The following is a 12,083-nucleotide window of genomic DNA, read 5'->3' on the forward strand; positions in this document are numbered from 1 at the left end:
TGCTCCATTCCAAACCATAAGTAGTATTTTATTGCTTTCTTTTACATATATTCATCATTACATTGAACATTTCCCCATAAATCTTCACAAATACCTCATTATTATTGCATATTCAGATTCTACATTAAATTTCACATATAGTCACTCATACATAGTATACCCTTATCTTCAATGGTTCAGTAGTTATAGAGGATATAAGACTTACAGACAACCTACAGTCTTCATTAGTTACAATACTCAATTCATTAGTAACTTAATCATTACAGTACATTACTTTTACATAATTACTTTCACATCCTAAACCCTTTACATACATTTCTCATTATGTACTATACCTATTGTACACATTACATCATTAGATCTGTGCTTACTTCTTTCAGTAGTGCTCATCATTACAAGTAGTTACTATGTTCTCATCACTCTTCCCCATTAGTACATTCTTTTATTCCCATAACCAGCATTCCCCTTTCAGCATTGCTCATCATTACATACTGTTACTATTTCACATCACTCTTCCCCATTTGTACATTCCTTTATTCCCATAGCCAGAATGCCTCCACTGTCTGTGCTCATCCCTCCTTACTATAAGACTGTCTTCCCCCCCTCACTTGTACCTCATGCAGAATTGATGGATAATTTTAGATACAGAAATTATAAGTGCCCATTCTCATCAACCATTGCCATTGAACCATTGCCCATTGCTTTCCCCCCCTTCAACCATTGCTTCAACTCTCTTACACTCAGTAGTCAGTAGTTAAGCTCATAGTACTAGCTCCTAAGATCAAGCAGAAATCAGCCACACCTTTTCTTCTTTTTCTTAGTGTTACTCTCATCCCCTCAGCATTAGTCAGGAAGGCAGCCTCATCAGCACCCTTGCATAGCTTACATTAGTACTATTGTTGCTATCCATTTCCCTTCCAAGCTCTATTCTCCCCTTTGAGTAGTTCCACACCGTCATTGCAGGATAATGGTAGATTTCCTACCAGGAGAGGTGTCTTGGCATGACTAGCGCCGTCCCAGTGTAAAGAAAGTAGCTTAGACACGAGTTTAGGTTGACCAAGACTGAAACCAGATGAATCCCGATCTACTTTGAGCCCAACAATGTCGGAGAGTGAAGATGACCATTTAATTTCCAAACTGTCCGAAAGAGCCAACTCCAGGTCCCGTAGGATCTGCAAAGAGGACCCAGTTACAATCCCATTGTCCACGTGTATCCATACAACACAAGGGCCATCACGTTTGCAAAGGACATAGACGCTATTATCAAACTGAGAACGTTCATACCCGAGCCTGCCAAGAGTCGCCAACAGGTGCTGCCACCAACAGCGCGCCGCATGGCGGGTACCTTAAAGAGCCTTATGCAGTAGACAGGCGTGTCCAGCGGCAACTTCAAGACCATCAGGAGGGGCGACCCAAACTTCTTCATGTATAGGAGAGTTAAGGTAGGCGGCCACAAAATCAAAGGTATGGACCGGCCAACCATTCATGGCTGCAATCAACAACACAAGGCACATAGAGAAAAAAGTTACCGTAGGTGCAAATGTGCCGTTGAAGTGTTCTCCTTCCACCTGTGCAAAACCCTTCGCCACGTACCGGGATTTGAAGCGGAGTACGACGCCAGTTGCCAAACGTTTTCTGGCAAATACCCATTTAGCACGTAGTATCTTAGTACCCTTTGGAACCGGTTTGATTGACCAAACCCCTAGTCGATGAAGATTGGACAGCTCTTCCTGGATGGCAGCAAGCCATTTTGTGCTGTCTACATCCTTTGTTGCTTGTTTAAAGGTTGTGGGAACCAATGGATGCATCTAGGATTTCTGGGGTGGAGTTACAGATGAAATTGACCATTTTGTCTTGTGATTGAACAAGCACCTCATCTTCAAAACTTCCCAGTTGTAGAACTAGGGTGTCGGCGAATGAGAAACTCGGGGACGACAAGATAGAGCTTGGAAAATCGGGGAATGTAGCAACCGCCGAATGGCAATAAGATCCGAGATCAGAGACCCAAAACCCCCAACCATTTGATTCAGGGAGGTAAAAGACGGCATAACCGCGTAATGCACGGTCGTCTAGTTTTTGTCGTTTTTTGGCAGGTTTGTGGACAAAAGCCAATGAACCAAACGGCCGGAGGCGATCTACGTTTGGTTTGATACCAAAAAAACGCTTGAAAGGCCTCATCTCACCACTGGCCGCGTTAGGAATACGGTTGAGCATATAACAGGCCCATACAAAAGCCAAGCCCCAGAATTCCTTAGGGAGCGTGCTGTCCAATAGAATAGTGCGACCCATGTCTTGGAGAGTACAATTGAAACGCTCAATGGTGCCATTCTGGTAGTGGTGGTACGCAACAGATCTTTCAGTGGTGATTCCCTTTGCTGCCAAGAAATCACCCAGAATTTTGCTGTTGAACTCCCCGCCATTATCAGAACGTAGAATTTTCAAACAACGACCCGTACGGCGCTCAAGGCGTAAGATGGTGCCTTGCAGTACACCACAAGCCTCGCTGTTCTTTACCAAAACCTTTACTTCAGCGTAACCGGAACCAATATCGCAAATAGTTATAACATATAAGCCGCCGCCAAGTGCCGGGAGCTCAAAAGGCCCAACCAAGTCGACATTCCACGCATCCATGGGCTGGAAATCACGATGATCCAAAGTCAAAGTGTTCCGGTTCACACTTTTTGAGATCATGCAGGAGGAACACTGAATGTCCCCTTGGGGAAGTGTCTTAGGGAGGCCTAAGGCCACACCAAGCGCCATCATTCTTTGGATAGTCCTGAGACTCGCATGTCCAAATTGTCTATGGACGTGCAGGATTAAAGATTCATCTGCAGTTAAATGCGGCATTTCAAAAGGTTGGGATGTTGCAACAGGAACAGAGTATTCGAAAGGAACAAATTCTTTCTTCACGGTCACAGCAGATACATCAACAGGTGATACAATTGACAAAGCAGGAAAATCTTGCCTTGAGACAGAAGATGCAACAGACGGAGAGGGCATAACAACGGGCAGAAAATGAGTGGCGGTTTGAGTAACAACAGGATTTGCTTGAGACACAACAGCGCGGGTCGCAGGAACAATGGAGGGGGCAGACACAGACAAGTGAGGGGAAACAAAAGAGTGTAAAGGAGCCGGGAGATCCCATTTCCTAGAAATGGGGTTGAGGGTTGAGCAAGTCCAGAAGTGGCGACCACGAGAGATGTAAAAGGAGTTGGCTTGAAAAGAAAGGGAAAATCCGGCCAATCACAAAGCTGCCGGTGAAGTGATTGTGTGCGCTGCATCAGGGCAGTAAAGAACTTCATCAATCAGTGTAGGGGTTGAACTTGCCCCCGGGAAAGCTAGTGTTCCCTTTGCTGTAATGAAACGAGGGGGGCCATTGGTGGCTACACGGAGGGGGATAGGTTTTCTAAGTAGCTTGAAGTTTGTGAGGGCTAACCTGTCACCAGTCAGGTGATGAGTTGCTCCAGTGTTGAAAATTGCGGGACTGTCTGCATAAGGAGCCGGAGATGCAGCCGAGAACAATAAATTGCCGAAACAAAGGCTGAGCCGCACCGACATCACAATCCATCTCAATCATTTGAGCTGACGGTTGCATGTTGTTCATCGTGGGCGCGTCTTGAGGCATTGTGTACATCTGGGGGGCCGGCTGCATGTTGAACATCGCAGGTGGATCTTGAGGCATGGTATACATTGGCGGGGCCGGTTGCATGACGAACATCTGAGGCACGTTGGGTGGGACCTCTGCCAAAGCTTCACGCGCTGCAGGCCGGGGTTGATAACCTTGTGGGTAAACAGGCCAACAATTATCATCTGGACGTCCTGGGTTTGCCGGGCTATTACCAGTATGAACTATTGGCTGATAGAACTGTTGGAAACCATAACCGGGAACCGGCGGGGCTAGGATTGGATAGTAAGCCTGGTACTGGGGCGTTTGCAAGCGGTTCTGAGCCAGATGATTGGCCGCCAAAGGTTTTGGAGCTGATTCTGGGGGGACTGAACAGGCACCAATCAGGTGACTGCTGGAACCACAGCAAAAGCAGTTTCTGACTTGAGAAGGCAAATTCTTGAACTTCGCAGGACGAGTGGCCATTGTGTAGACATTGTCCGGGTGACTCTCTATGGAATTGCTGCGAAACGCCGTTGGATTCGGTTCAGCCGCAAAAGTCAAAGGGCGTACCGAACCTAAATGAGCTGCTTCCCAACCACAGACTTTTCCTTGACAGTTGTTCAATAAATCAATCATTTAGACGAAAAGCAGCGGAATTTGACGGCGTGCGGCTAGTTCTTGATCGACCCTGTAGTTGAATTCCTGTTGTAAGGGCAAACCTTGGGCAATGGATTCTTGAAGCATCATGCCGAAAATAGAATCCTGGGTTAAAGATGCACCTGACTCCTTGAGGTCCAATAATCGTCGACGGTAAGTGGCTGCGACAGTTGTGGCTGGAATCCCTTGATCACACTCAACAGATCTCAAGGCAGCCCATTGGTTGATTTGAGCCGCACGACTGAATGTCGTAAATTGTTGCCGGATAGAGATCACGATGGCATAACATGAATCCGCATGATTGATATCTTTTTTGATCTCGTCGGATAAGGCAATCCAAAAAATGACACGAGCAATGTGGTCGACCGGATGACAAGAGAAGTCCTTGTAGTAATAGTTGCGGTAGTCGAGCGCAAAATCGGCGAGCTCCTCCATTTTGGTAAGCCAGGTATGAAAATTTGCGCCGGATGGTACGAGTTTCTTTGCGTCCGGAAACAAATGGTATGCGTGTTTGATGATGTGATCCTTGTTCTTTGGGTCCAATGCATACGCAAAATCCGGTTGAGGAGGGAGAGCCTCATCCTCTGGTAGGTTGACCCTAGAACCTGGTTGACGTGGTTCGTCCCGAGGAGCCCTAACTGTATCAATATCATCGTCTGAGGAACTGCTGACCGCAACCCGCTTGCCGGCCGCATTGTTGCTGGAAGCCGCCGCTGCCGCGTTGGAAGATCGAGTGGCAATGGAGCTCGGGGATTGGTTAACGGGAGCCATAATGTGAGAAAGTTTGTTGAATATAGGAGAGAGGAAAAAAAATTTGGGATAAAACTGAGTAACACTAAGACAATATAAACACAACACACGGAATATCCACACTAGGATTTACACTATGCCACTATCACTCTGATACACAAAACACTAACTCAAACAATAACTATGATTTCTTTGGTAAAAACTAATTGTAAGACTCTGTATAATGTTCTAACTTTTTATAAGATGCGAGAGAAAATGCTCATAACCTAATAGAGCCTGACAATGGGAATATGTATTTCAAGAGAAGTGAACAACAAGAATGAATGAGGAAAATACAACAACAGAGGAAACACAAGCTCTATATAATATATATGCTATTATGTAGTATGTATGTAATAGAGGAAAAGCTGTCTAGTCGAGGAAACATGGGAAAGTCCCATGTCTACGGTAAGTCATGACAGATGACTTACCCTGGACATGTAGGATGTAATGTAATAATACATTATGTATCATACTACAACACTCTTGATGGCCCGTTTGTACACCACGGGTGCAACAAAATATTTGGAAAACCAGTTTGATTGGTTTTCAGAATATTTTTTTTAATTGAGTCCGGACGTCCTGAAGAACGAGTCGGACTAACCATTTTCAGATATTTTTAAAATATTTCTGGAACCACCTGAGGTCACCAGGGGAGATATGTTCCCACTCCCCAGGGAGTGCCAGAGCTGAATTTTATGTGAGTTTTGGTCGGATGTGAGCCTGATGTGGATTAGTAACTCATCCCCAAAATAGTGAATTGGATGGAGAAGTTAGTGAAAATTCAGTCACAATTGATTTGGAAGTCAACACAATGTTGTGTAGAATTCTTTTGTTTTCTATGTACAACTGTGGGAAGAAATATGATGAAATGATATTTCACCAAAGTCCAACTCATCCATTGCTCCTGTTTACTGATTTTTAAGGATAGCAAAGCAAAATTCCCATTCTCAAAAGTAATTCCTCCAAAAAAATGGGTTTCTTGTAATTCACATTATATGCCCTGATGTACAAAATTAAACTAAAAGTTGACTTGGTATTATTAGGTTTAGATTTTTGGAATGTGGTAATGTTGCAGTCATTGAAATTGAAACCCATTTTCTTGGAAATGCGGAAATTAATTTGAATTTGGCTGATAAAAATGACAAAAAACTGTTTTAATAGGGTGAAAGTCTGAGTTAAGTCAAGGTTGGATTGCGGTGCCAATTCACTTTGGCCATATATCCTGTCCTCCTCACGAAAATGATCTAGTGAATTTTGTATTTTTTTGCTTTTCAAAATTCACATGTGCACATGCAAGTTAACCTTTTTGCACTTTGCTAATAGTCACCCTGATGTACGCGCGTACATTGAGGTGGAAATATAACAAGATGGGCCTTTCACAGCCACATGAAAAGTAAAAAATTTGTTTTGAGACACCAATTGTCCCCCTGATGTACGCGAGTACATGAGGGGGAAAAAATCACAGGCTGGGCCTTTCACATCTCCATGGAAAGGACACACTGGTCATGGAGCCAAGGAAGGACTATATTCTGGATGAGTTCTGGATGAATTATAGATGAGTTCTGGATGTTTTTTTTTGCAAATTATGGTTTATTTCAGGATGATTTTCAACTGATTTCCACGCTGACTTCCAGTCTTGTTCATACCTATTCAATATTGCTTTACCAAAGACCTCCAGCACAGTTATGGAAAAAAGTTAGGGTAAGGAACTCCCTGGGGAGTGGGAACATATCTCCCCTGGTGGGTGGTTTTAAAAATATTTTGGAAACCAATTTGGTTTGAAAAATATTTCCAGAACCATTTGAAATGGTTTTGGGAACCATTTGGATGCTCCTTCTCTCACAGTACGGTTTTTGGGACCTTTTTGGCAACGGAATTTGTCCACAAACCAGATTCAGACCAATTTGGTTCTGACAACCCCTATCCAATCAATTTGGTTTTGATAACCATGCCAAAAACTTTTGGTGCACCCGTGGTGTACTGGCCATCGAGGGGTGTATATGTACTACATATGTACGTAAATACTCCGCCAATGTCCAGCCCTGCACCGGCCATCGGGGTGGTTTGCGGGCTTGTGCAGTTGTCGCTGCAACTGACAAATGAAAATCCTTGTGCAGCGTCATGATGTCGCTGCGGGTCGCAGCGACATCGAGATGCGCTTACTTGCGCAGTCACGCGGGCCTGCAACGACAGGGTGTCGCTGCATGGGAAAGCGACAGCTACATGCCTGTAGTGTCAGCCAGACAACGTGGCCGAGCGGTTAAGGCGATTGACTAGAATCATCTCAGACTGACGGGTCTATTATCAATTGGAGTTTCTCCGCGTAGGTTCAAATCCTGCCGTTGTCGCTTGACAAATTTTTGGGCATGCACCGTTTTTTGGCTCATCATGCAGCATCCAACACACCAACAACAGTGAGTCAACAAGCCGTTTGTGCATGGCAAGCCACCCTTGGCTCGGCTTTAGTTTTCATTGCGATTGTGTTACAATACAGAGCAACGATGTTAAACAAACAGAATAGTAAACCCAGTTCCATTAGGTATCCAGATGTGCAGATGTGAGAATAATTAATACAGGGGGGCGAAAAACAAGTTCCACCGTTGAACATCGGCAAAAACTAACAAGTATGTATTGGTCTGCCCGTTTGTGGAGTACGTGATGATTGTTTATGATGCAGCATAATCTATTATTCTGTAATAAAATGAAGATGAAGATCAGATGTGATGAATTCTTTTTTCTCGCCTCAATGGCTCGAACATGAGGAGTGGAAGAAAGAGGTCAAGGGAGTGCAATCACCTTCTAAATCTTCAACTGCACTCAAGGCCGGCTTAGAATCCCTAGTTTCTATCGGCAATTTGCACATCAAAACAGCAGCAAAAATGAATACTAAAACGGTCATCCAAAGAGCAGCTTGAAGGCTCGAAATTTTCATCAACAAGCCCACAATAAGTGGCCCGATCATGCCTGATAATCTACTCAATGCTGATGCAATACCATAACCTGTACCTCTGATGGACGATGGAAATACTTCCGGAGTATAACCTGTTGTCGTTAGGGAGCGAAAAAAAAAAAATTGCCGAAACAATTGGTAGGTTTTTCAGATATGTGTTTGGTTCTCTGTTAGATATACACAATAGCAATTCTCTCACCATATATAACCGCGTCTAGCTCCCTCGAAATGTATTTTTTCCAAGAATTGGCGAAAGTAAACAAGTTAGACTGAAGTATGACTACAAATACAAAACAAAATGAAAGCTAAATTCACTGACACATAATGGTTGCCATTACCGCAATGATCATGCTACTGATTTTGATTCCGACATCACTGCGGATTTTCAAAAACGCAAGAATGGCTGCTGAAGTACCTAAAGCACTTAAAACCATTGTTTTCTTGCGACCTAGCCTAGTTTCGATCATCCAAGAGGCCAGCAAGCTAGCTGGACAACTTGAAGGCAGAAAACCAGCGAGAAATACGCTACGGTTACTTTTTTATCATGATGAATTAGTATTTGTTCCAACTAACCCAGCGATTGTGTAGAACAGATACTCCTTCAAGGTCTCTTCAATATCGATCTTTTCTGGATGCCGTTTCTCTAGATAAGCTGGTAAGAATACGTTGAATGAAGTACTGTTCAAGTTTTTTCGGATCAGTTATAGGAGAAGCAGTTATTATCCTCGTAAACATGAAGAAAATGTAACCCACTAAGCAAATGACACCACTGCCCAGATTGCCCAAACCAAGAGCGTCGTTACTTTCAATTCTGGCGTCATGAGTAATCCAACCCGATATTTCAAATTTTCGATTCCCCGTGCGATTGGCGCTTTCCAACCTTGTGATTCGTCTGATAAAAGAGTCTTCGATCTCGGGCAGGGGCTGGTGTCATTTGGCTGGGGGCTGTCTCTCAATGGACTGTATTGATGATGCGCTAAAGTCTCTTCAGGCGAATCATCTTCTACATCAGCCTCTGTGATCGTAAGGCCCGTCCCATTTTGTGCTGAAATAACCTCCAAAACTAAAACTGCGTCGGCCGCCCGGCCGTTCGAAATTAAGTATTTTGGTGATTCTTCTATGCTGAATAGCGCTACTCTGCAAGCGAACATTATGAATGTCTGAGTTGAAATATTGAAAAGGCAGGTTGTCAATCAGCACGCTTCTGGTAACATTGCCTTGTAGTTGATCATACACGTGGAGTTGAGCAAAAGAAAAAAAAAAATGATAGAACAAGTACTGACAAGTACACCCAGGGTGATCAGCAAATATCTCCAACCACGATTCTCGACTTCGGAGTTACACAGCAAAGTTTGCCCGGGAGGAGGCTCTTTACAGCTCGATCCAGGAAGGATCAGTAAGCCCAAAAACGAAGAGATGACTGCTCCAAACGAAAAACTGCAAAAGATAATATCAATAATAAAAGTTATAAACGCTGCATTCACCGCATGAAATACGCGCAGATTTTGAAATGATAGCTTACAACACGGAGAGCCCAGTAAGAAGATAGTGTCGTGTTTTCGGAATATTTTCCAGAAACAATGTGCCATCTGTTGGCATTGAGCCGCCAACACCCATTCCAAGGCCGATCAGACAGAAACACAGCCACCCAAAACTAGGCGCGAAGCCACAGAAAAGTCCAAAGACCGCAGTCATCAGTAATGTTCCATTAAAAGGTCCTCGACGACCATACGTATCCGAATCTGAATAATGCAAATAAATAAGATCCGAAAGGTCAAATTAACACCCCTTCAGTTAAAATAAGCTAAAAAAGAGAGACAAGAAGGAAGTCATTACGGACAGCTCCCCCATATCCATGCTCCAATCATCATTCCAAAGAAAATGGAGGTCGAAAGTAAACCGATCCATCGATCTGAGATCCGAAAATGTACTAAAGCAGCATGAGGACCATCAAGTCATCAGCTTTAAGTCTACAAGACGAAGGCAGTTAACTTTACAATACGCCAATGGTATTCTAAAGCCTTGGAGGTTTGCCTGGCAATTATCAAACAAAATTCTTTCCAGCATTCACAAGCTAACAACAGACCTTGAACCCTGGGCAATATCACAGCCACCGATTGAAGCCACATCTATGTGGGCCAATTCGATTTCCGTTCGAATGTTTCGCAATATGAATCAATATTATTACCACAGAGCATTGGAGATTTTCAAGATTAATGAGAAAAAAGAAAGTTAAATTCTCTGCTCTTACATTGTCACAAAGCCAGCCAACTAGGCAGTTGAAGTGAAGATCGGTCAACCAAACCCGTAAAATCAAATAAGCACATGAAAATCAATTGCGGGCAAGTGTCGATATGCAAACCCAAAAACAGATAAATATGCGATCCTCAACTTACAGCCACATAAGACTCTGATCAAATGCGTATGAAAATAGCAGATCAAGAATTCCAAATCAGTTGAGATACAAGGGCGAGGAACAGTCAGATTCAAGTTTTCAACAATGCTAGTCAACCCTCAGTATGCGGCACATTCGATAGATCTTTTGTTAAGGGTATCGATTTGTCATGTTCTTGATTCTTATTATTGATTTAGTTCGCAGCGTCAATGCGTACAAAAAAGGGCAGTAAGGAGAATATAGAATGGGGATGAGTAGTACCAGAGAAAAAAAGCATGTGGGAAAGAACAGATTTTGAAGGTAGAGAATAAGAGAGAGGTGCACTTGCAATAGTTTCCATTGGTATGCACCCATGCCGACTTTCTCGAGGGTTAAATCGAGTGGAGTCATCGCTGCGCCCATGTTGAAAAGCTGTAGGGCTGTAAACCAATAAGGATGATGCTTAGACCGTTTTCTTTCCGATATCGTTTTTGTTTATCTAGCTATGTTTCCGTTCCTCATTCGTCGCAAGCTGCCAGAAGTTTTTGAGAAAGCTTGATGGTGCAGTGTTGAGTGGGTTGTGTTGGAACGGTCAAGAGAAGGAGCGCATACATGTTCATGTGTAACTATGGTGCCCAGTGACGGAGGGTTGTGAGTCCGCACCTCGCGGGGGATGACCAAGCGGTTCGGGGGAGGGATGATGACATATTTTTGGACAACTGCACTGCGCAGCCGCAGGACAACAAGTTACAACGGCCTGGGAAGTCAAAACATGACGAAAAACGAGACAACTTGAGACGACCTGGGACGCGGACCCATTCGTCTATCTGCTATAACTGAGGACAAGGTTTCACTCTAGACCGGAAAATCCATGTTGAAATGCCATGGAATTTGAGCTTGATAAGCTCCTGCAGTCCCGATTTTGAACGAGGCAAAGGCCTGCTGGCAGTGGCACCTATTTATGTAGGTTGACTCATTGCCGCTGGACCTAACTTAACAAAAGTCCCCCTGGTGGGAGGCTTGCTGTGGCTGGCCGGAAAGTGGCCCCTCCTGCAGGAGGGACTTGCATATTATCCCCCAATTTCACAGGGGAGCAGAAAGTACCAAATGACTATAAGGTTTTTTAGCTTTTTAATAGCTCTGCCCCCAGCACCTCCAAAGGTCTGAGCCACTTTCTGACCCTTTGGCATCTCCTCTACAATTCTGTCTCCTCAAAATTTTTCTATCACCATCACTGTATTTTGAATAAATTTTTGAAAAGTGACCTCTCAAGAAATGGATCTGCAAAAGGATTCACAAGGCTGTATTGCTTGTAGCTCCTGTGGATCCAAAAATCTGCATGCTTCCTAGGTTGTATGTAGATTCTTGACACATTGTATGTACACAAGATAAGATCACCACTATACTTCCCTCTGGCCAAATACGGATCCACAAATGGATCTTCCAAACTTAAGACATGGTTTGGAATTTTGTTTTGCTGCCTCAACCTAGATTCCTGGACACTTTCGCCACTAGGGATTGCAGTCTTTGGATTGAGAGGCTAAAAAAGCTTTCAAAATTTGTGTATTCATCAATGCTACAAGACTTTTCATTCAGTTTTTTGTTGCTGTTTTTATTACACTTTATAGCACTTTATTTTTATTTTTTGCACTGAGTATCCCTTCTTCTCCCGCCAAAATTGAGGGATAGCAAGTAAGCCCCTC

The 12,083-nt window shown here is 43.7% G+C and overlaps 1 protein-coding gene across 1 annotated transcript; it reads right to left on the reverse strand.

Moving 5' to 3' along the window:
* Positions 1 to 7,799: 7,799 nt before the first annotated feature.
* Positions 7,800 to 10,803, reverse strand: PtA15_5A30 (uncharacterized protein; the record flags this gene model as incomplete). Its single annotated transcript, XM_053169057.1, has 12 exons — positions 7,800 to 8,098; positions 8,206 to 8,220; positions 8,326 to 8,501; positions 8,580 to 8,684; positions 8,760 to 9,166; positions 9,290 to 9,443; positions 9,529 to 9,748; positions 9,847 to 9,936; positions 10,093 to 10,135; positions 10,258 to 10,277; positions 10,403 to 10,416; positions 10,619 to 10,803. 12 exons carry the CDS (start codon positions 10,801 to 10,803, stop codon positions 7,800 to 7,802), a joined length of 1,728 nt encoding a protein of 575 aa, XP_053020015.1.
* Between the last annotated feature and the right edge of the window lie 1,280 nt (positions 10,804 to 12,083).

This window comes from Puccinia triticina, chromosome 5A (assembly GCF_026914185.1).
Source record: "Puccinia triticina chromosome 5A, complete sequence".
Lineage (NCBI taxonomy): Eukaryota > Fungi > Basidiomycota > Pucciniomycetes > Pucciniales > Pucciniaceae > Puccinia > Puccinia triticina.